The sequence below is a fragment of the Prunus persica genome, chromosome G2 (assembly GCF_000346465.2).
Source record: "Prunus persica cultivar Lovell chromosome G2, Prunus_persica_NCBIv2, whole genome shotgun sequence".
Lineage (NCBI taxonomy): Eukaryota > Viridiplantae > Streptophyta > Magnoliopsida > Rosales > Rosaceae > Prunus > Prunus persica.
Genome location: NC_034010.1, coordinates 28,982,554 through 29,006,902, shown reverse-complemented (window position 1 = coordinate 29,006,902; position 24,349 = coordinate 28,982,554). Strand labels below are relative to the sequence as shown.

The following is a 24,349-nucleotide window of genomic DNA, read 5'->3' as shown; positions in this document are numbered from 1 at the left end:
ACGACAAATTCTTCATCTCTGTAGGGACGGTATGAACAAGTCATAACCCCAACTTGAGGTGAAATTACGTCAACTTCCCATTTGTTCCGAGTTTATGAGAGTGCGGTAGAGCATTTTAATTTTATGGGTTGGTGAAAGTTTTGGGCCGAGACAATCGGTTTCCAGTCCATTTGGATATTGGGCTCAGATTTTAAAGTCGGAGTTTTGGGGTGAAGCAGGAGGGGGTTTATCATGAAGATGCTTGAGGTGATGAGCAAGCAAAGGTATACATGCCTACATGGTGGCCAGCTAGTTTGACATAACATATCATTAACTTTTTTCATCATATTTTGGTGACCCGGGAAAAGAAAAGGGCTCATCATATTTCAAACCAACAACAAATAATAAAAGCCTTAATGTATTTGAATGCCTTACAGAAAAAGTATTTCTTAAATCCGTCACATAGAATGTGTTACGCATCATCAGAAAGCTTGACTTAATTGCTTTCACTCCAAAATTATGGGTTAGGCCCATACAAAACTAAAGAGATAATAGTAGGGCTGCTGACCTCTCCAAAATTCAGATGTATCTATGGAACCCAGAAACAGTATTACTTCACCAAGAGACATTTAAATTTTAGAAGAAAATCCTCTCTTTTATCTTGTGATATATGTATGCATTTGATTGAATGTAGACGTCTCTTAAGGCTGGCTATGATTGTAAAAATGAAATGAATTTTGCTCCTGTTCCTGTAGCGTAAGCTTTAGGCTGAGGAATAACCTTTTCTGTGCGAGTGCGACAATATTCATACACACATCTCTGCCGGTGGGCCATTTGATGTTAACGTTACATGGTAATGTGGCTTTGATAGATTTTCATTTCAATACAATAAAGCCTTAACATATGCTAGCTGCCCCTCCATGAAATATTATATTCAACAACAACCAATAAACCTCAAAGTTTAAATCCATAAAAATGAAATTAAAATTACACAAAACAAAACAAAAAACAACAAGAAGAAGGACTATATTGATTCACTTGCAAGTCAAAACGTGGACAACTTTGGCCTTAGTATCAACATGTACGGTGCAGTTCAAGTTAGCCGACTTCTTCTTCTTGATGACCTTGAAGAGATGCACCTTCCCATCCAGCTTGGCGTAGGCAGTCAAAGTCAAATTCCCAGAACTCAGATCGCTACTCAACTGAGAGTGGCTTGAAACCTTGTTCGAGTTCAACGACACCGTCACGTTAATCTTCTTTGTCCTTTTAGCTTTGGCTTTAGCCTTGGCAATAGTGCCCTCCCCGACCGCAGTGCCTTTGTACGAGAAAGTGACCTTGCTGCCCTCGAACTTGTAGTGCCCAAAGTTTTTGTTCTTGACGGTAACCAAAGCATTGATTTGAACCTTAAAGGAAGGAGAGGACGGGCTAGAGTTGGCGGTGAGTGAGTCGACAGCAACCGAGTCTAAACGGACTTTGGGAGTTTTGATACGCATGACGAAAACCACAAACAGAACTATGATTATGGTTTGTAATATGATCCCGGCAGCGATGTAGAGGAAGCATCTGTTTCTCTTCCTCCGCGAATCTTCGTTGCCCCTTGTCATGGTTCTTGATGATCGCCAAGGCTTTGATTTCCTTTTCTGGGTCGGATTTAGAATAATAGGAAACAAGAAGCGTTTCTTTTTGTTTGAATATGTGTGGGTGGGTGGGTAGTGCTAGCTAGAAGGAAAGTGTTATTTATAAGAATTTGACTATAGTTTTGGGTGCTGGCCCTACATATACATGCTAGTTGCCTTTAATGTGTTTCATCTTTTATAAAGATGTTTAGCCGTTAGGATCTAATGTTTTAAACTGGTAACATTTACATAGTAAGTAAGTTGATAAGAATCGGATGAGTTGACTCAGAATTGAGTAAGGATCAGCTGAGCTGAGGGTGGTGGGTGTGACTTGTGAAGTTGTGAGGGAGAGATGAAAGAAATTGGTTTGAAATTTCCATCACAAATATGTCACATAGAATATTTCATGCAGAAGCCATGATGTAGGGCAAACAAATACGAGGATACGAAATTGAGTAGCTCAAGTTTGAAATTTTCGCAGTTTGTTGGGGAAGACAAGCGTATTCTCAATTTCATGTAAATTAATGTTCTAGGATCAACTGAGTTGTCTTCTGTACCAAAATTATCCATCAAAATCATCAACTGGATAATATTTAATTCATGAAAAACTTATATAATGTAGTTGAGTACACGCTAGCTAATTAAAATATTTAAGGGCTCGTTTGGGAGTGATTATGAATAAGCCAAAAAGCACTTATATGGAGAATGACTTTTGAGTGTAAAAAGACTAAAAGCCTAGTAGTTATTTTCAGTCATTTTTAATTGTTATCTCACTGTATCTGTATGTATGTGTGATGATCTAATTTGGCCTTTGGGTGGCTGGTCTTAGGGGCTAAGCTTCATGAGATTAATCAAGTATCATGAATACACCATTGGGTCTTTGTTTCTTCAGATCCAAGACGCGTAAATAAATGTTTTGATTATGATAAATATAATTATTCTAAGGACGTGCGTCTTGCGGGTTTTCAAAGTGATGATCTGAACTGAACTGAAAGTTGACCCCCCCACAAGTATACTAGTGCTGTGCTTGCTTGCAAATTTATGATCATTCGTCTGTCATGAAGTTTTAACACTAAACCCAAACAAAATAAAAAGTAAGAAAGACGTACGGGCCATCAGACCATATTTACCATAATAGCCTTATGCTAACCTAATTTGAGGCTTCCTGATGTAAAAGCTCATTTGCAAACGGGCTTGCATCTGCATGGGTTTCTCTCGTACATATTCTGATGCCTTTTGCTCATGTGCTTTCGCTTTCTGGCCGACTCTGATTAGTAATTTAGTATTAGTTACGCTACTTAATTGACATTGACAGACTTTTGAGAAATATTAAATCATTAATACAAATTTGTATTAGGAAGGAAGGTCTAAATGCACCAGTTCTAAACACATAAACTCGGAATAATCTAAAAAAGATATTTAATGCGGATTATTAATTTCAAATAAATGTTAGTCAGTACTTGAAAACAGAAAAACTGAAAAAGAAAAAAAAAAAAAACATTTGAAGTTGGTGACATGCATGATGCAGGCAGCAACGCAGATTGTCCTGGTTATCGTCATGTATGGCCTATGGTGTTTATATCAAATATGAAGCCTCGTTGACGAAAAAACAAAAAAAAATAAAATGAAGCCTTATGCATGAAGCAAAAAATAATAAGTAAATCTGCAAATGCATCATCGTGTGTAGTGTAGGAAGGGATTTGGTCACGGACGAATGCAAAGCATGTCGTGAAGTGAAGGGTTCTAAGACAAAAGCATATGACAGACAGAAGAGCACAGTAGCAGACTCGTGAATTACAACAAGAGAATCCCTTTTCAATATCTTTTAACTTCATTAATTTCCCCCAATTTTAAATTATAATTGCTTTTGCTTTTGCTTTTGCTTTTGCTTTTGTTTTTGTTCAACCAACACACACATTGCCCAATTTACCAACTCTACTTTCACAACTGCATATGCCCCCACCCAATTTCTTCTAGCTACTTGCAGTTTCCCTTTTCTTTTTCCCATTGTTTCTTACTGTCTATTGAGCTGGAAAATTGTATGCTACTGATTTCAAGTACATCAAGGTGTGATCTTACTCCGTCAACCCTGAAGGTACTAGGTCTGAAACAATGATCATCATCTTTGACAAATTTTTTAATTTACCTTTTCTTTTTCTTTTTTTCTTTTTTTTTAAAAAAACTTTTGGAGTATAGATAAATCGTCCATTGAATTGTTCGTAGAGCTGGAGATCAATAGTGATGAGAATAAGATTTCAATTACAATCACAACTACTAGAAAAAGGGGCTAAGGCCACAATTTGCCTAACCACGGCGAACTAACAGTAGCCATTGATGTATATAAGCCACAGTCAAGTCACAGAGTGGCTAAAAAACAATTGTATTAATAAAATGACAAGTTGAGGAGCTTGTATATATTAAGAAGAAAAAAATACTATAAAGCCAAATAGGTCCCTTAGATGATTCTTGCATAATAAGGTTTTGTCTTGGTTTGTGTTAGATAATAAGCTCTAATAAATGTTTTCAATCCCCAAAATTACTTAATTTATTCACACCTTTTTAACTTATAGTCCTCCGCCAGCTTTATGAACCAAACTCATAGGGAAGGAAACCAATATCATATCTCCACTACATGCATCTCTCCCTCTTCACCACTTCAACTCTCCAACTTCTCTCTCTCTCTCTCTCTCTCTCTCTCTCTCTCTCTCTCTCTCTCCCCCACCTAAAACTCCATGGAAGCAGACGCACCAGCACCCCTACCACCCTCCAAAACCTACGAATTAACAGCCTTTTCCATCTCCTACACCAAATCAACCACAGCCACCACCACATTCTCCCCATTTCACTTCCTCTTCAAGCCATGCACCGCCCCCACACCCACTTACATCCTCAAAGACATCTCCCTCACCGCCTACCCCTCCGAAATCCTCGCCATTGTTGGCCCCAGCGGCGCGGGAAAGTCCACTCTTCTTGACATCCTAGCCTCTCGAACGTCGCCCACAGGCGGCGCTCTCCTCCTCAATTCTTCCCCTATCAACCCTTCCTCATTCCGCAAACTCTCTGCCTACGTCCCTCAGCACGATGCATGCCTTCCGCTCCTCACCGTCTTCGAAACCTTTGCTTTCGCCGCAAGCCTCCTGGTTCCCAATTCCAGCGCAACAAACATTGCAGACGTTGTCGCCTCTCTGCTCAATGAGCTCAGGCTTACGCATTTGGCCAACACACGCCTTGGCCATGGCCTGTCTGGCGGTGAACGTAGACGTGTTTCAATAGGCCTGAGCCTTCTCCATGACCCTGCCGTGCTACTTCTTGACGAACCCACCTCGGGTCTTGACAGCACCTCTGCTTTCAACGTAATCCAGACCCTCAAATCCATTTGCACCTCGCGTCACCGCACTGTGGTTTTGTCTATTCACCAACCCAGCAACAAAATCCTCTCAGCCATTGATAAAATCCTCTTGCTGTCCAAAGGGACAGTTGTGCACCATGGAACACTCTCTTCTCTTGAAGGTTTTTTGCTCTCCAACGGCTTCACAGTCCCTCCACAACTCAATGCCTTAGAATACACCATGGAAATTCTCAACCGCCTCCCTGCCTTAAAACCCATTACATCTGCACCATCATCACCTCCTGATATTCCTAGTTCTACAGCTAATCCTCATAATTCTGATCAAGTTAATCAGGAAACCAGACAAGTCATGAGATACAAAAGCTCTCGAATCCAAGAGGTTTTGGCTCTTTACAACCGGTTTTGGAAAATCATTTACAGAACAAGACAGCTTCTTTTAACAAACACCTTGGAGGCTCTTCTTGTGGGTCTGGTTTTAGGAACCATTTACATCAACATTGGGTTCGACAAGCAGGGCATCGAGAAGAGGTTTGGTCTCTTCGCTTTCACGCTCACTTTCCTGCTTTCCTCCACAACCGAAACCCTCCCAATCTTCATCAACGAAAGGCCGATCCTCCTAAGAGAAACGTCTGGTGGGATTTACAGGCTTTCCTCCTATCTAATCGCAAACACTCTGGTTTTCCTGCCTTACTTGCTCGCAATCGCGATCATCTACTCTGTCTCGGTCTATTTCTTGGTGGGTCTTTGTGCGTCTTGGCAAGCGTTTGCTTATTTTGTTCTGGTCATATGGGTCATAGTTCTAATGGCGAACTCGTTCGTGCTGTTCTTGAGTTCTCTGGCACCCAACTACATTGCCGGGACTTCACTGGTGACGATACTTTTAGGTGGGTTTTTTCTCTTCTCTGGCTACTTCATCTCGAAAGACAACATGCCCAAGTACTGGCTCTTCATGCACTTCTTTTCCATGTACAAGTATGCCCTCGACGCCCTCTTAATCAATGAGTATGGCTGCCTTGTGTCAAGGTGTTTGATATGGTACGAAGAGAATAATGGTAATAACAGAGAGTGCATGGTGACGGGAGGCGATGTGTTGCAGAAGAGAGGGCTGCATGAGAGGCAGAGGTGGAGCAACATCTACATCTTGATTGGGTTCTTTGTGTTGTATCGTGTGCTTTGTTTGATGGTTTTGATCAGAAGGGTCTCAAGATCAAACAAGTAGATTCATGTACATGTTTGATTTGAATAAATACGAAATGAAATATGTAAGGATGTTCAATGCGACGAACACTTGATTTGATTCTTTGTTGTTGTAATGTGTACATATATATTATATATCCTCTGATCTGAATTTGTATATTTTGAAAGTTAAAACTCGTTTCTTCATGTTTTGCATGCGCCTCCAAATCCAAAGCGAAGTTGTGGTCCTCTAGTCTTGTTAATTCACTTGATGCAGATAATATATATATATATAGCTGTCCCTGTCTCAGTCTGTGAGTAAGTATTATTGTGTGAATTGAAGATTGAGCTCTAAATCAAACACATCACATGCAAAAAGTTGAAATGGAATTTGATGGATTGGGAGGCGTACGTACTATTAATTGAGTTGAGAACTTGAGAGTGAGATGACGAACTGGTACATGCTGATTGGTGGGGTTGGGACGCAGGTGTGTTTGTGTTGTGTGGATAGAAATCAGTGCAATAATGTAATCAGACCCCACAATTTGAGTCACGGGTCCCTTTCCTTGAGAGCAAAATGATACACGCAGACGCAGTGCAGTGAGACCGTGAGAGGGAAGAATCCAAGGTCGTCTCAGCGTTAAACATATATTCTGTTCTGATATTGAGAAAGAGAGAGAGAGATAGAGAGAGAGAGAGAGGGTTTTGTCGGGTGGTGAAGTTGAAAAAGTTGAAATGCATGACAAAGGAGAGTTTGTTTGGTTGCTCCCACACTCTTTAATCAGTGCCATATCCTCAATCACGGGTTGCTCTTCCATAATTTTTCATAATAATTTGTTGTTACCCGTGACCCTCAACTCGGCTCATTCTTGTCAACCTTGCATCAAATTTACAATTCCATACATAAAACTAACACGTCGCACTTTTATTAGATACTGAATACAACTTGTCGTTTTTTGTTGAAACGGATATTCTCAATGTCATATAACGGCCGTTGCCTTGCCCATTGGATGCAAATAAACTTATTTGTAACAGGGATGATACTGTTTTATTAGATCTAGTTAATAACACAATAACACGTAAAAAAATTATCATGCATATTATTACATTATTGATTGAAAATAGTAAAAAGTATTATCCCAATTGGCATGATAGTTTCTTTCGAGATGATGGCCACGTTTCCCAAAATGAACAAATAGCAGGTTTATATTTTTCTTCTTGGTATGAATGAAAAGTGGATTGGTAGCCCGTGAAGTTGCTTTGTGGTCCAAACAATTCTGGGTGATTGACCAGCTTCAAAAATGAATGAAGCTACTTATTTTTATAAGCCCAACAGAAATTTCATTACCCAAATCCAAAAGCCCAATATAGAAACCCATCAGGTGCCAACTACCAGAGGCCCAGCCCTTGAGCTTCTTAGATAAAGCCTATGCGAAAAATAATGTCAAGAGAGTGCATTGCATTTGCATGCGATTGTCGGTCTAACATCTTTACCAAATTGAAATTTTGAACAGAAAAGCATATTGATATAGATGTGTACTGTATGTTGGTAATAAAAATTCAATTTTTCAGTAGACTATCCTTATACGTATTATGTCCAACGGTCACACGTACTCTTTACCAAATTGAAATTTTGAACAGAAAAGCATTATGGATATAGATGTGTACTGTATGTTGGTAATAAAAATTCAATTGTTCAGTAGACTATCCTTATACGTATTATGTCCAACGGTCACACGTACTCTTGCATTGCGCTGCCCATTATTAATGGCTAATACCAAGCATTACTGGTTGATTAAGTGTTTATTCACGTATATAATTCCTCTAAATGGAGTGTACAACAACTCCTTGATTCATTCAACACTCGGTTGTACAAGATTACATAATTCCTTCAACAGCAGATATAAGATACCTCAGTAGTCAGTAATTCATTCAACAACCAAAAAAGTGACACGGATTTTGACCTGGAAGTCATGTACAACGACCGAGAACATCGTCGTCAACTTCAAATGGGCTATTGACAATTTGACATCCCTTCCCTATCATTCTTCTTAACGTCATGGCATACGTCACGTGCGGTGGAGCCATTTGAAAACGGTAGCGAGAGATAGAGAATCTCATGAACACAAATTGTGTAATTGAACAAAACCTGTTTTTTTTTGTTTTTTTTTTCTGGTAACAAGGAGGCTTAAAGCCCAACAGAAACACTGAACAACAGATCTACGGGTAAAAACCCTAGACAAATCATTAAACATTAATTGTCTCACAGCAACATGGGGAGAGTCCCAAAGATGGAGACTCAGAATCTCGGAGATCCCAATAAAACCAAGCATATCAGCAGCAGAGTTACATTCCTCCCTGGAGCTGGAAGTCATGTTGAATGCGACACACCCACCCCACCCGTCATGAATCACGAGGGCTTTACAACAAGAGATAAGGCTAAAGAGAGGGTGTAACGGATCATATTCATATCTATCTGAACTGAACTTTCTAGCCCAATTGGTTCCATTTTTCAAACAGTTCCGTTAACGCGACCCGAGACGACCCGCCCTCACTCAGTGCAGCATGGGCTTCCCGCTGCAGAGCCTTGGTCCGCTTCCTCACTGAGTCGCCTTCCTCCGAGTCCATCAACTCTCTAACTCGCCTCTCCACCACATCACAACTCACAAACCCGTCCTCTGACTCGTCCATCGTCAATGCAATCTTGATCTCCTCCACCAGAACGATCCTATTAAATCTCTGCTCCGCGTACAGCGGCCAAGCCACAATCGGCACCCCAGCACATACCGCCTCCAACACCGAGTTCCACCCGCAGTGACACACGAACCCGCCTACTGACTCGTGATTCAACACCGCCACTTGTGGGGCCCACGACTTCACCACCAGCCCCCTGTTCTTGGTCCTACCCAAGAACCCATCCGGAAGCAGAGACTCCAACTCCGGGTCCGGTTGCTCCGTGATGGCAACGCCGGTGTTGTTTTCAGCAGGCGGGTTGCGGACCACCCACAGAAACCTCTGCCCGCTCCTCTCCAACCCAATGGCTATCTCCTGCAACTGCTTTTTTGAAAACAATCCCAAGCTTCCGAAACAGAGGAACACCACGCTTCCGCTTGGTTGTGAATCAAGCCAAGTCAAACACTCAGACACATCATCGCCGCCGCCACCTTTTTTATTGTGAGCAATAATTAACGGTCCTATGCAGTAGATTGGCGGCGTGGTAACATTTTCTGGCAAGCACAGCCCATCGGAGATTGCTCTGATGGCTCTGGGCTCCAGAGATTCATACGTGTTTATGATAATCCCAGCTGATTTGGGGAATTGCCTTGAGTTCTCTAGGAAACATTGATACGCCACGTCGTTGCGATCAAGAATTGGCTTTGCCATATCAGAGGAAGGCACCGGCGTCACTCCTGGGATGCCGATAAGGGCGTTGAGATCTTTGAAGCTCTTGTCGGTGGTGGTGTGGAGAGTGGGGAAGTAGAGGAAGGAGGCGAGGCAGGCAGCGCCAGAGGTGAAGAAGAAGTAGCCGGGGATGTTGAGGTCGGCAGCGACAGAGAGCCCGATAGCGCAGAAGAAGTCCAGGACAAAAGCACGGACGGAGAAGTTGGTGGAGATGGAGAGGAGGGCTTGGCGCACGTTGGGGTTGTTAAGGCGGAGGATTTCCAAGGTTAGGGATTCGTGGTTGGAGGAGGAAGTGAGGGAGGGAGGGAGAGAGACGGTGGAGAGGTGGTGGAAGATGAGGGAGGGGTTGGTGGTGGAGACGGAGGCAATATATTTGGCGGTGTCATCGGCTCTGTAGGGCGGGGTGGTGATGAGGATGTGGATGCTGAGAGAAGGATGGCGAGTGAGAATGAGCTGGCCAAGCTCTACCATGGCGACCAAGTGGCCTATTGGTGGTGATGGGTATAAAACTATAGCTGCCTCCATCGCTATGTCTCTGTGGGTGTGTAGCTCTGTGCTTGCACTTGGCTCTTATATGTATATGAGTAATGCGATATCACATTCTTCATCATGTGCTATGAAAAATGTGATAAACTTAGCATTTTTCTACGTATATATGACTTGCTTGCTACTAATAATCTCTCATTCTCTCTCTCTTTCTTCCTTTATGAAAAAAAATACGAACAATCCCATTTGATAACCATAATGAGAGGAGAGGATGGGAAGGAAGTAAGAGTGAAAATAATTTCAAATAAATTTCACCTTTTTAGTTTTTATTTTCATTTTTGTTACTTCTCCTTCTTATATCATTTCTCTCAATCTTATCTTCATTCTCACTCTCATATTCCTTAATACTTTAGCACAAAAAATAAAAAAAATAAAAAAGGTTATCAAACAAACCCTAAATCAATAAAATTTACAGAGAAGAGAATTCGAAATTAAATACTAGTTTTTTTTTTCTTTTTTTTGTCTTTTTATGAGAACTAGTCTTCTTTTTCGAGCCGCACAATAAGAGATTTTTTCTCCTTTAGTCTTCTTTATCTTTGACGTGTCCTTTCCATTTGGTAAATGTCTTTTTCATGTTTAAAAACAACAGGCTAGAAAAGTTTTGACCACTGTTCCAAAGAAAATACCTTCCCAAATGGTTGGTAGGTAATAAAAAAGGTTATGCATTGCAAAGAGACCACAATTTTAGTGGTGATTGATTACGACATTTCGTGCAATACACTCATTAAACTATGGGGACCGCATGACCATACAATATATTATGTATGGTTATATATTCATCACCTACCAACAGTATCATCCAGTTCTACAGCTCCTACAAAGATCAAACATTGTTTTGCGACACAAAAGATATCTACGAACTCGTTAAGGGAATTATGAACATTCTCTTTTGGAAGAGACTCATTGAAGGCCTACAACATTGTCTGGAAAACTATAAATTTGCCAAGGAAGAGCATGCTTCTAGAGTACATCAAACCAATTTAACATAAACAAATAGGATATTACATGATGCCATAAAACACCTAAAGTCCACACAGGTCAAAATGCTAGGGCATCTCTCATTGTAAAACTCTGAAAATCAAGTTGCGGAATCAGAACCAAACATGTCCCATCGGCTTTGGGCCAGGGTAAGAGTGAACGTTGCTGCTTTTTAAGCATAAGCCTAGACATAAATTCATTGTCCAAAAAAAAGTAGAAACACACATAGGTGGCCTCATCTTGGCATGCTTTTCCATTTCCTTGTTTAAAATCCACTTTTACAAAACAACCAACAAGTAGATGATAATGGTGACTGGATTTCTACGAAATGCTCCTTACATATTGGTCGAGAGCTGTATTGAATAGCTCACACCTACAAGGAAACATTACTCTGGGATTCAAAAACTATTTTCGTTTGCATGAAAACCTTACAAAAGTAAGGGTATAGTATAACCATATCCAGACAGGGAATATACAGTTGAACCCTGTATTACAAAATCTCACAAGAAGCAATCCCCGGAGAAGTTATAGTGGCGTGAAACTTTGTTCTAGTATTATGAAATCAATGAATCAGGTATCCATGAAGTACCAGAGATGGATAAGCCACCAGTAGACTAATTCAATAGACCTATTTATATGCAAGGAAAAGAAAAGTAGACAGGTTCTAAACAAACAGAGTTCACAAAATACTAATAACAGTAAGATGACACACATCAACATGCCTTCTAAAACAAGAAATAACCTAGTTCAAATATTAGTCTTGTTATAGTGCAACAAAACATGCAAGGAGACAGTTTCTTTATCACTAATTGCAAAATTAAGTTTCTTCACTTGAGCATTCCCAATGGGACGCAGTGTTAGCAGAAAATTATAAAACTGATAATATCAATCCATGGAGTAGGGATGAAATATCAATACATGTAGTAGGGATGACTATCTATTTATGACCTGTGAGATGAAACTTCTTACTATGAAGATTGATCATTTACTACATTACGATAATCGAAACTGAACAAGTTACCTGATTGGAGTTCCAGGAGTGTAGAGCGGGTTCTTCACGACATATTCCACATACAAGTTGTAAATGTACTTCAAAGATTCACGCAAGTCTCCGGTCCTGGGATGAGTAACCAAGATAATCTGCACACACAAACACAAAATGAAAAAGAGTCAGAAAGCAGCAGCAGCACATTAAGAATTAATCTAATTGTATGACAATTTGGTATACACAAACACAACCACACACGTCCAAATTTCTAAGCTAAGCACAAATTCAAGTTCAAGAATGTAATTGAGTGAGAGGAGAGGCCTTTCTTTCCGATCCTAAATCGCTAGATCTAATACTAAAAAATTGCCAACAGAAGCAACAAACATTTCATATTCAATCAAACCATAATTCTTAATTTCAAGATCTGAAAGTTTAATTAAATAAATAAATAAAAAGAGACAGAAAACTGAAAAAGCTAACCTTAATGCCAGAAGGGGATTCCATGAAAGTAAGCTTGTAGGTATTGGTGCGGAAGCTGTGAAAGGAACAGCCTTGGCCTGGCAGCTGAGGGACGCCGAGATTGGCCTTATCCGGAGTGGTGGGGTCCATCTTGGCGGTGAGGGACTTGAGGGAGAATAGGAGGCCGAACATGAGCTTGTGGTCTTGCTGTTGGTTCAGGGTGTGAAGAGGCCGGTTCCATTCACGGTAGAGCAAGCAGACGCCGTTTCTGTTGAACACGTACATCATGTGGCCGTTGTTCCCCGACGCCGTTGACGCCGGCAGAGACGGGCTGATCTCCGTTCCCCCGAAGAATTGCATTTCTCGCTTTGCTGTGCTGTTCCTTGCTTACAAATATTTCAAATTCCCAAAAAATTCCAAATCCAATCGGACTGATTGATCAGATTTTACGAACTCACCGTGCAAGCCAGTAGATCATCAGATTGTGAAACGCGGCGTTTCAGTCACTGAGGTCGGTTTACTTTAGTAGCCCACTCAGCTAAATCGGCGACATTGGGCTATATGGGCCCCGAAGGCCCAAAGAACGAAGAAATAAGAAAGGGCCCAAATGAGACAGAGAGGATAGAATACCAATTTTATCCTTTATTCTAATGAAATTAGCTTATTGGTAATTTAAAAATGAAGGATAATATAGTAATCAACCATACTGTTTATTCACCCTCTCTCTAGTCTAGTGTGTATAATTATGAAAGCCTTTCTCTAGAGAATGTACTAAACACTAAAATGTTGTAAAGAAGAATAAGTAAAGAAGAATAGGTGAAGCCCACATAGCCAACTCACACCCACCAAACCAAACCACTACCCAATTGATTGAAGAATATTAATGATGTTGTCTACCAATTATATTGTGAGGTGAACCACCAATGTCTTAGGCCTATAAATAGATACCTCCATCAAGAGAAGTGTGAGCTTAGAGAAGAGGAAGAGAAGGAAGAAAGAGGGTGAGTGAGTTGAGAGGAAAGAGAGCAAGAGAGAAATTCTCCAAGAGAGAAAATTGAGTGAGCCATACATATTGTAAACACTAAAGTTGTAGCCCTATTATTTTACATAGTGGAAAAGTTACTACTGCTGCTCTCCGGAGACGTAGGCATAGCCGAACCTCGTTAAATACTGTGTCTCATCTACTTTACGTGCAGCTCAATATTCGCACATATCCCAGTTATTTTACAACATAAAAATATTTGTTTTCCAGATGAAAAGAAATCACCAGCTTAGATGATGAACTATATGATTGATAACTTTCCTGACAAATATATATATATATATATATATATATGATTGATAACCAAAAGTGTAATTCAACTTTCCTCAAAGAAAACAAAATATAATTCCATGCATGAGTTGAGTGCAAAGAGTTGCAGCAGAACTCGGTAATGGAATATGATCACCACAAACGTAATAATAATAATGTATTAAACACTAAAAATTGTCCACAAGAGATCGATCGACAGGTATCAGTTTTGCGTTTACAAAAGCACCTGCTTAACACGGCAGAGGGGGGGAATACACATGAAGGGAAAATAAACAAATTCTTGTTGATTTCAAAAGAGGAAGGAAAAAATGAAAAACAAACATCCAAACAGCCCGAGTGCCAGACGACTTGGAAAACTAATTATATAGTCTACCGAACAAAATCACAAACTCCCAAATAAGTTACAGGCATATCATATCCAACTACTAGGTGCAACAGTCTTATTAGTACTCCCATTTCTTCATCTCCATGCCATCTGGAGCACTTCCCTCAACCTTCTTGTTTCCCACTTCTTTCCAGTTTGTCGAAAGCACTGTCCCATTCGACTCCACCTGTACAAACAAAAACATTAGGATGCAACGTACAAGTAAATGTGACCACAATTCATATGCATTCTACGACTGGTATCAAAGACTAGACAGGCAAAAGTCTTACAAAAGATTTTCTCATGGCCCTTCTAGTGTCCTCATCAGCATCCTTATATATGTCCTGGAAAAATTTGTTCAAAGCCGCATCACCATCAAGCTTCTCTTCTTTTTCCTGAAACCACAACATACAGAGTAGGTGGTCATGCACTGAGACTTGCAAAAGTTAATGCCAAATCAACTAACTAGGTTACAAGCAAACCTCCTTCTTCACTTCGGCTTCAAGCTTATCCCAGTCTACCACTTTTGGTTTTGAGGATGGGTAAGATGGCCTTTGCTCTCCAATAACTGTAGGCAGTTGCATCTTTTTAGCAACTATTTTCCCAAGCGAAAAGGGATGCATTCTATTTTACAGAAAAAGTGGTTTACCAAAATATTAACCCACCTGGCACACTAACCCTTGGCACAACAGAGTTATCCTTGCTGAATTCAAGAGATGTCCAGTGTAATGGATCAGCTTTTGCCAGGCGAATTTCAACTTTGGTGGACAAAACTTCATATCTGCACTTTTTAGGTATTATCTGTTTGCAAAATACCAAACCCCATTGTTATTTTCTCATCCACAAATGTACGGCGTGAATGGATGCCTTCTGTCATCCATATATAAAACTAGCAAACTCCTAGATTAAATGCAAAAGACACTCTGCTCCACTCACTTCAAAAATTAGAGAAAAAATAAGGGGAAAATGGAAAGGACGTGCATGCGTTCTTAAATTCACTATATGTCCTGGTTAACAAAAAAAAAATTCCTCATAAACATAAAATTGGTGCAATACCTTTCCAAATAAGCGAGGCTGAAAATGATATGGATCCTCACCAGCAACATCAATGCGAACACTTAGCTGGAAACAGCCAATAAAACCAATTCATAAATCTTGTATACAAAGATGCAGACAAAATTTTCTTTAAGATACAGACAACTATAAAATCAATAAGAAAAATTAATAAAACAAATATTAGATCAATGTGATACATACTATTTGTTCACCAAAGTCAATATGAACATCTTTGGCTGGTATGCCCTTGGCAAATATAGTCACCACCACTTCGTCTGGCTTCTGGTAGAATTCATGCCTGTGTAAATATTTTCACCAAATCATGTATCTTAGTAACTAGGGGTTTTCTCTGACAAAATGGATTCTCATAAAGAACAGAAAGGGTATTATCCAAGGATGCATATATTTTATGGAGCTTCACATCTCCACAATATAGACAGTAGAGAAAGAAGAAAAAAAAAATTGATAGGAAGAAGACTAAAATCCTTAACAGCAATTAAATTAATCTCTCATCCTGCCAAGCTCAACAAAAAGTTGGACTAACCTGTATTTTGGTTTGACAAATGCTACAGTCAACTGATTGGTAGGATCACTCACAGGCTGAACATCTTTTGTAGATATAACATCCTCTGTACTGGTTTTTTCCAATGAAAGGTCTGGTAAAACACCGGTTTCCTCTGATTGAACATGAATTAGTCATCAATAAGACAAAAGGCAGGTCACCAAGATGCAACAGAGTAATTTCTTGTATAGTGATTTCCTTAGATATTTCCTTTCCAGAACAAAATCATTATATAACAAAGGTAAAAACATCTTATTGTGAAAATGAAAAAGGTCGACCATTTCCATAAAAGCAAAAAAACACACCTGCAATTTTCTCATCGCAGTCTTTTATCAATTTGACAAATCTGGTCTCTTCTGGCGCCAAAGAAGCACCAATTTCCAGGGCTGCCTTTGCAGTCTGATATTCCTCAAGCTTGAAGCAGGCAATTCTGTAACCAAAAATGGAAAAGAAGAAAGATCGTAAGTTTTACAGATAGGAAACAAGAGACCAATGAGCCATGACATTTACATTGGCATGTATTCAGTCCAGAACATAACTGATAGCAAGGGGAAGCCCCCAAGGACTTCAACAATACCCAGTCAGTTTTTCAGTTGAAATCAACAATAAAAAAGTAAACTTGCATGTGATGTTGCAATTACGATCCAAGAATTTCAAACAAAACCCTTCAGAGTTTACAATATAAATAGGTGCGCACAAAGAAACAACAAACATAATTATGGGTCTGGTTTGTGCAATCGCACTCACCCTTTGCGCAAGTACGCTTTAGACAATGATGAGTCCAACTCAATTGCCTTGTTTGCATCCGAAACAGCCTCTGAAAAAAAACCCCACAATAGAGAATTAATTAGAGAAACCATATCAAATCCAATCAATTCTGGGTTTTAACTATTTTCCTTTTCCTGGGCTTTTTGTGAACCAAACAAGAAACTAATAGAAGGAAGTACCAGTGAGATTATTGGATTTGATGTTGGCCTGGGCACGGTCTGAGTAGAGCTCGGCGTTTTGAGGGTTGTGAGCGATGGCCTGGGTGTAGAGTTCAACGGCCAAGTCGAAGTGGTCGTCGATGAACGCCTCCTTGGCCCTCTTTTCGAGATCGGAAGCCATGGCAAAGCACGGTGACTGACTCTGAGAGAAGGAGGAGAAGGAGAGGGAAGGGAGAGGGAAGGGAGATGGAAGAGTCTAGAAAAAGTAGAGGGGATTGAGAATAAGATTTGACTTGAGGTGGCAAAAATAAGAGAGCAAAATATATTGTATATACACACTCTAATCGTACAATACAAATTAGAATAGAAGAGGGAAAGACTTGTCAAAGTCTACCACGGAAATACGATGTTGTTTAGGCTTATTATGCCCAAGTGCCCAAAAAAATCTAGAAATTACGGAAGTAGTAATGGAAATTAAGAGGATTGAAGTTAAGTTGTGTCGGTAAATTTAATATGAAATATATATATAATTTAACAGTTGGGATTAGAAATATATAATTCATTATTAATATAAAATATTTAATAGAGACCAATAGAGTTTAGTTAAGTGAAAAATGACATTAACTTGCAGACTAGAAATTTCAAGTTCGAATTCCTACGATATTATAATTGTGTGTGTCTGAAAAATCTCCTTACACTATAATTTAGACTATTACTTGTTCTAAAAAAAATACCTAAACTTGAAATATTTAAGGTTTCCAAATAAAAAAGGTTTCCAAAAAAAAAAAAAGGAAATTTTATTAATATTTGAAGTGTTGGGTGAAATAGATATTATTTCAAAGTTTCTATAAAAATGTTATTTTTACTACTTTATATTATATGCGAACTGATATTCACTTTAGGATTTTAATTCATTAACAATATTTTAACGGATTTATGAAAATTTAATCACAAGCACATTTTGCTTTATCTCTACAGAGATCCTCTTAAGTTTAGATTTATTTCAACGGAAACAATTTTGTTTATCTTGCTTAGTGGGGAAAGTATCTGTACCAGAGGAAAAAACACAACAGGAAGGCAAGTTCTTGTACTTTTCTTTGGTTCTTCGAGGTTTCTACTTTTGTTTATTCCGAGCAAGTGTTAATGTGAATGCATCACAATACATAACGAAAACAAGGAGATGAGTTTCTTCTAGATATAGCTTCGTGGAAGCTTCCATCATATAGGCATCACTGGAGAGACCATAGAGAAAGGAAGCTTCCACGAGTCCGCGGAGTTGGAAGGAACTGCTCCAAATACCACAGTAAAACTTCGATAAGAAAAAGGTTTTTATGTCTCTACCGACAGTCACCAAGTTCGTTATCAACACAACTCAAGTAAACTGTTCCAAAGAAACATGCCTTCGGGTTCTTTCATTATGCAACTCACGGGCCCTGAAAGAGGGTGTCTGTGTTCATAGTCCAATTACTAAACTGGGTCTTCAGGAAGACCTCTACTTGAGCAACAATTTGCTGTCTTTGTATGCAAAATGCTTTGGAGTTGAACCTGCACGCCACTTCTTCGATGAAATGCCTGACAGGGATGTTGTGTCCTGGACTGGCATGCTGTCTGCTTATGTCAGGAACGGACGGTATGATGAGGCGCTCGAATTCTTCGATTCGATGAGCATTTCTGGGCAGTGCCCCAATGAGTTTACACTCTCAAGTGTCCTCCGGTCGTGCTCATTGTTGGGAGATTTTGATTACGGGACTCGAATTCATGCATATGTGATAAAGCTTGGGTTTGAGTCAAACCAATATCTTGGCAGCACTATGATTGATTTGTATGCCAAGTGTGGTTTCACTGATGAGGCTTGTAAGATATTTAAAAACATGGACAATCGGGACACTATTTCTTGGACAACAATCATCTCTTCATTAGTCCAAGCTGAGAAATTCAGTCAGGCTCTAGCCCATTACATGGATATGATATGTGCTGGGGTTCATCCAAATGAGTTCACTTTTGTGAAACTTTTAGCTGCATCGTATTCTCTCGGTTTGAATTACGGGAAATTACTTCATGCCCATTTGATAAGATTGGGAATGAGGCTGAATCTGGTCTTGAAGACAGCCCTGGTCAATATGTATTCAAAATACCAGAAGATGGAAGATGCCATTAAGGTTTCAAATCAAACACCTGACTATGATGTGTTATTGTGGACCTCTGTTATTTCTGGCTTCACACAAAGTTTGAGAGTCACGGACGCTATTGCTGCATTGCATGAGATGGAGCTCTCTGGAATTGTACCAAATAATTTCACATACTCTAGCATACTGAAGGCAAGCTCGGAAATTTTATCGCTGGAATTGGGAAAACAGATCCATTCACGGATAATCAAGGCTGGCTTGGAGTATGATACTTGTGCAGGAGGTGCACTAGTTGATATGTACATGAAATGTTCCGACCTAGCAGAAGATGCTTTGGAAGCGTTTAGGGACATAACCTCACCGAGTGTCATCACTTGGACTTCTTTGATTGCTGGTTTTTCTGAACACGGTTTTGAAAAAGATTCTTTTCAGTCTTTTGCGGAGATGCGAGCAGTAGGAGTTCAGCCAAATTCCTTTACTCTCTCCAGCATTCTTCGTGCCTGCAGTACAGTTAAATCTCATAGTCAAACAGTGAAACTCCATGGACTTATAGTTAAAACTAAAGCTGGCTGTGATACAGTTGTTGGGAATGCTCTTGTGGATGCTTATGCTGCATTGGGGATGGTAGATGATGCATGGCATGTAGTTACCTCCATGATCCATAGAGATGCTATCACGTACACATGTTTGGCCACAAGAATGAATCAGATGTGTCGGTATGAAGTGGCACTGGATGTCATAGTTCGCATGTACATGGATGATGTTGAAATGGATGGATTTAGTATGGCAAGCTTCTTATCTTCATCAGCTGGCTTAGCAGCAATGGAAACTGGGAGGCAACTACATTGCTATTCTATCAAAGCCGGTTTAGCCAGTGGGATATCAGTTTCAAATGCCTTAGTTGACCTTTATGGGAAATGTGGATGCACGGATGATGCCTACAGAGCTTTCAAGGGGATTTCTGAGCCAGATATTGTATCATGGAACGGATTGATATCTGGATTGGCATCAACTGGGCACATCTCCTCTGCTCTCTCCACCTTCGACGACATGAGGCTGGCTGGATTTAAACCTGATTCCATTACATTCCTGTTAGTGCTTTTTGCTTGCAGCCATGGTGGTTTGGTTGAATTAGGTCTTGAGCATTTTCAGTCAATGAGAGAAAAGCATGAGATAGCTCCACAACTGGATCACTATGCCTGTTTAGTTGATCTCCTTGGCCGAGCCGGTCGACTAGAGGATGCCATGGAAGTGATCATGACAATGCCTTTTAAACCAGATGCCTTAATCTATAAGACATTATTGGGTGCTTGCAAGTCACATAGAAACATTGCTCTGGGGGAATATGTGGCAAGGCAAGGTATTGAACTAGACCCGTCTGATCCAGCTTTTTATGTGCTGCTTGCAAATTTGTATGAAGAATCTGGTCAGCCTGATTTAGCCAAGAGCACCCGAAGGGTGATGAGAGAGAGAGGATTGAAGAAGAATCCTGGGCAGTGCTGGATGGAGATAAGAAACAAGGTTCACCTATTCAATGCAGGAGATAGATCACATCCACAGATAAATGAAATCCATGAAAAAGTAGAATCGCTTATTACGGAGTTGAAGAACCGAGGAAACTTGTATCAGGACTATGAAGATTCATCTTATCATAGTGAGAAGCTAGCTGTTGCATTTGGTCTTCTCAGAACGCCGCGAAACGCTTCCGTACGCATATCGAAGAACATGCGTATATGCAGCGAATGCCATAACTTTATAATGCTTGTAACTCAATTTGTTGACAGGGAGATCATTGTGAGGGACGGGAACCGATTGCATGTCTTCAAGAAGGGTGAGTGCTCGTGCATGGTTGCAGCTAGTTTACAACAGGACGAAATATTTCATAACTCTGTATGTCATAGTTGATGTTCTCTAATGACATTCGAAAATAACGAAGATTCTGCGGGCAGGATTGTTAGACTGTTGGCAATGAGATTGTCTTGTGTTGTGAGTTTTGTGACAAACTTGTAACATTAATTCTTTATTTAAGATGGAAACAAGCAGCGTTCAGAACGGTAGAAGCTAACCTTTTACATTACTCATTTTCAATGGAAATCGAGCATAAATAAAGAAAACAACATAGTTTTACTTTACGATAACAACACTTGGAGTGTAGATTATTGAAAAATCCAAGCCTCCCTCCCATACTTGAAAATTTATACAGCCTAGCAAACAGGCCCACTGGCACCAACAAAAAAACAGGAGAATTCAAGAAAAAAGACTCAAATTCGAATTTGGAGTCCAAAGTCCCCAGGATCATATGCCAGTAAGACCGTTACTCCTTTGATTCGGACCCAATAGAGGTGGCTTTAGCCTCATCCAATTTTGCTTGGTTTGTAGTAAGACCCTCCAGCGTCTTGTAGAACTCTTCGGGAAGAGGACCAGGTCGGTGCAGAGGAACATGTTTGGGAACAGGCGCGTCATTCTCGATCACCTCGCATTCATAATCATCAGGAACACCCCATGGATCCCACTCTGCAATCCAACACAACACAGAATACACACTATTACAAACAATACAATTCAATGCTACTTTGGAAATAATATACCATATCAGTTTCGCCCAAACTAGCACTTCATACATACAATGGCAACAGAAGATATCATTTCCAACGTTTGAACAATAAAACACTGAGACCGAAGAACTAAAGACGCCACCTTAATCGAAACAATTGACTACAATGGCTAGTAAACATCATAGTTGACACGATAAAAGCTTTCTACTTTGGAAATTGAATGAGAGTTTGACATGCATCCGAGTGAACAAAATAGAGCTCACACTAAACTTTATATACAGTGAACAGAGTGAAATTGCAGCTTCATATGCATCAAGTCAACATTACGTCATTCTCAAGCAAATCATATTCTCTTTGAAACTGATAAAATCAAGTGAAGCCTTTCGTTTCATGATTGTAGTAAACAAAAGCACCGCCTAAACATGACCACTATAAATTTACAACCTTTATTCAGGTTTCCATCATAATTTCCACGACTAAAACTGGGGAACTAAAGCACCATCACAAAACTATAGAGGCCAGACTGAATCGCCAAAATTTCCAATTCCATTTTAGTTTTCTATTTCTCATCAACCAAACAAACCACATTTCTGAGAAACCACAAACAAGCACTTCATTTTAGAAAACACAACCACATTTCTGAGCAGGAACCGATCCTTGAGCTCAATTCGCATGTTATAGGACCTAGGACCAATGCCAATAGCAAAACTCAATTCAACATTTCTAATTTCATTATTTCCGAAATAGAAAAATAAATACCTCAATTATGAAAAATAATACTAATAATAAATTGTACGGACCGATCATCTTGCCGATGAGGGTGAGCTCGTCACGTGCCTCCTCGATGAGCTCCTCGACCTGGCCACAGCCAAGCTTCTTCTCGATCGCTTCCCAGTCCTCTTCTTCGCGGCAGACCTTGAGACGCTGCCGTGTGAAGCTCTCGACGGCCTTACGGTACCCTTCGTCCTCGGGAACGGCCTGGATCTCCTTTAGGGTTTTGGAGTATAGCTCAATTAGGACCTCCCTGGCATTGGGGACCACGTCCAGCCCTACGATCCCCGTCGTCTGCTTCACCTTGGCCATTAATGGCCGTCCGATCGCTCGCAGGAACATCTTTTAGTATCACACTCTCGCTGTGATGTGAAGTTCTGTATCGTATCGGTCCTCTCCTCCTACCTAGCTCTCAGACACAGACTCGCTCACTGTAAAACCCGTTTTGAGAAAGAGATGATGGGTTTCCCGAATCCTGTTTCATAATAATTTGGCGTTGCCACATCATCACAAGCCCAACTCAAGGCCTGCAATATCCTTTGGGCCTAATCATAAACGTCTTTTTTTTTTTTTTAACTTTTGTTTTGTAGGGACAAAAGCTCAACAACATATAAACTTGATAATGGATCAAAACTCGCTACTCATTTTCACATGCCATTTCCTTTGTTTATACATGCTATATTAGGAAAGGGAAAATTGAATTTAAAACCTAAAGTGTGTGAATAAATGCTTTTAACTACTTGAACTATAAGCCCCTTGTCACAAGCTATATATTTAATGATGTGGTTTAAGGTTTAGGTTTTTACCTCATTCGTGAATCTCTATCAAATTCAAAAATCTCAAAGGCCTCTCGTTTTCTTCGTTATTGCCCATAACCCCAACAAAAATCGCTTCCACTGCTACAACATAGTCATGGACTTCATAGTCCCATAAACCCAAGCCAAGTTTTTGTTGTTGGCAAAGTCATTTGGATGTGTAGCTTTTGGGTGTCCCGGCTTCCTTTTCTAATTGGTTCATGTCGTGAATCTATTTGAATATTACGTTATTATTCATGACTCTCACTTTAGGTTTCATATGATTTCATCCTATCCGTATATACTCTTACGGTGCTTCCATTTTTTTAATAACAAAAAAATGATGTTATTATGAGAATCTAGCACAAGAAATGATAATTTAAATATGTCATCTCTTTCCTTGGTATTTCCTTTCAATCTTGTATGAAAAGGAGAGATGGAGAGAGCAAGAGAGGGAGAAAGAGAGATAAAATGTAAAAAGTTGGTGGTAAAGAGTCTAGGTATAAGTTTTGGGATGAATCACGGCTCCATTTGTATACTACAAATTTGAGCTAAGAGGTCAAATACAAATTTAGAATACCACAATGAGGCTTGAGAGTATAAACCAATTAATATTAGCTTAGCTAAAATAATCAAATGATTAACAAACCTTTAATTTGGTTAGTAAGAGATAATATTTAATAAACAAAGACCCTATATTTTATTAAAAAAGAATGACCTTATACGTTTTGTTTTTGACAGGGTCATCCTCATATTTCTCGAATACAATAACCCAACAACTTGCTTCACCTATTTAAAACCTAGTATTTCTTTTCTGCAACCAACCCTTGTTGTGGATATTTATTATGTTTTCGTTCATACACAATAATTTTTTTCGAGATTAAGTAAAAGACAAAACCCTGAATAAAATAGATTTGACCCACTCTCGTAATTATATCCAGAGAGGGGAAAAAATATTTGACCCGAGAAGCCAACTATATTTGTCCCCATTATATGAACAGACAAAAAGGGGATCTAGTGTTTGTCTCGTGATGATGGCGACTGAACCGGAGCGGGTCACGGTCTGACAAATTAAACCCTACCTTACGTGCAAACCGACAACTGTCTTACACCCACTTGATTTATAAATAAATATACCCATTTTTTTCCCTAAAATATTGTTTTTATTTTTAAAATTATAATTAGATTTATGTTCTACTACTCGGTGCTAGTTTCTGTATTTACCTGGTGCTGACCTGGCATAGTCAAACTGTTGACAGAGCAAAGCACTTCCTAATTCATTCATATGGATGCTTTTTGTTGGATACTCTAATTAATTAGGATATTAATTGTTTCACAAAATCATTAATGAAAGATGAAATAAAGAGGGTTTTCTTTTAAGTAAAGTGTA

General features: G+C 39.6%; 7 protein-coding genes across 8 annotated transcripts; 2 read left to right on the top strand and 5 right to left on the bottom strand.

Annotated features, from left to right (window-relative positions):
* On the bottom strand, nucleotides 823-1,704 carry LOC18787641 (late embryogenesis abundant protein At1g64065). The gene has a single exon (XM_007219097.2). It carries the CDS (start codon nucleotides 1,581-1,583, stop codon nucleotides 1,014-1,016), a length of 570 nt encoding a protein of 189 aa, XP_007219159.1. The 5' UTR covers nucleotides 1,584-1,704; the 3' UTR covers nucleotides 823-1,013.
* Nucleotides 3,536-6,332, top strand: LOC18784566 (ABC transporter G family member 4). Its single transcript, XM_007221044.2, has one exon. It carries the CDS (start codon nucleotides 4,328-4,330, stop codon nucleotides 6,161-6,163), a length of 1,836 nt encoding a protein of 611 aa, XP_007221106.2. The 5' UTR covers nucleotides 3,536-4,327; the 3' UTR covers nucleotides 6,164-6,332.
* On the bottom strand, nucleotides 8,236-11,027 carry LOC18785090 (UDP-glycosyltransferase 88A1). The gene has a single exon (XM_007217884.2). It carries the CDS (start codon nucleotides 10,045-10,047, stop codon nucleotides 8,611-8,613), a length of 1,437 nt encoding a protein of 478 aa, XP_007217946.1. The 5' UTR covers nucleotides 10,048-11,027; the 3' UTR covers nucleotides 8,236-8,610.
* On the bottom strand, nucleotides 11,030-12,996 carry LOC18784787 (trafficking protein particle complex subunit 1). Of its 2 annotated transcripts, none has more exons than XM_007218448.2 (3): nucleotides 12,515-12,996; nucleotides 12,068-12,186; nucleotides 11,030-11,419 (listed from the first exon to the last, which is right to left on the bottom strand). In XM_007218448.2, exons 1-3 carry the CDS (start codon nucleotides 12,851-12,853, stop codon nucleotides 11,368-11,370), a joined length of 510 nt encoding a protein of 169 aa, XP_007218510.1. In that variant the 5' UTR covers nucleotides 12,854-12,996; the 3' UTR covers nucleotides 11,030-11,367. The 2 variants fall into 2 exon arrangements, with proteins under 2 accessions (XP_007218510.1, XP_020412255.1); XM_020556666.1 differs by lacking the exon at nucleotides 11,030-11,419 and adding an exon at nucleotides 11,430-11,594 and having other exon boundaries at nucleotides 12,515-12,973.
* On the bottom strand, nucleotides 13,935-17,029 carry LOC18787148 (protein SGT1 homolog). Its single transcript, XM_007218115.2, has 10 exons — nucleotides 16,735-17,029; nucleotides 16,535-16,604; nucleotides 16,093-16,217; nucleotides 15,770-15,902; nucleotides 15,427-15,523; nucleotides 15,226-15,291; nucleotides 14,835-14,970; nucleotides 14,652-14,737; nucleotides 14,460-14,564; nucleotides 13,935-14,356 (listed from the first exon to the last, which is right to left on the bottom strand). Exons 1-10 carry the CDS (start codon nucleotides 16,892-16,894, stop codon nucleotides 14,249-14,251), a joined length of 1,086 nt encoding a protein of 361 aa, XP_007218177.1. The 5' UTR covers nucleotides 16,895-17,029; the 3' UTR covers nucleotides 13,935-14,248.
* Nucleotides 17,757-20,899, top strand: LOC18785086 (pentatricopeptide repeat-containing protein At5g52850, chloroplastic). Its single transcript, XM_020558476.1, has one exon. The coding sequence runs from the start codon at nucleotides 18,045-18,047 to the stop codon at nucleotides 20,742-20,744; it is 2,700 nt and encodes an 899-aa protein (XP_020414065.1). The 5' UTR covers nucleotides 17,757-18,044; the 3' UTR covers nucleotides 20,745-20,899.
* LOC18786190 (probable NADH dehydrogenase [ubiquinone] 1 alpha subcomplex subunit 5, mitochondrial) lies at nucleotides 20,836-22,623 on the bottom strand. Its single transcript, XM_007218444.2, has 2 exons — nucleotides 22,195-22,623; nucleotides 20,836-21,353 (listed from the first exon to the last, which is right to left on the bottom strand). Exons 1-2 carry the CDS (start codon nucleotides 22,505-22,507, stop codon nucleotides 21,154-21,156), a joined length of 513 nt encoding a protein of 170 aa, XP_007218506.1. The 5' UTR covers nucleotides 22,508-22,623; the 3' UTR covers nucleotides 20,836-21,153.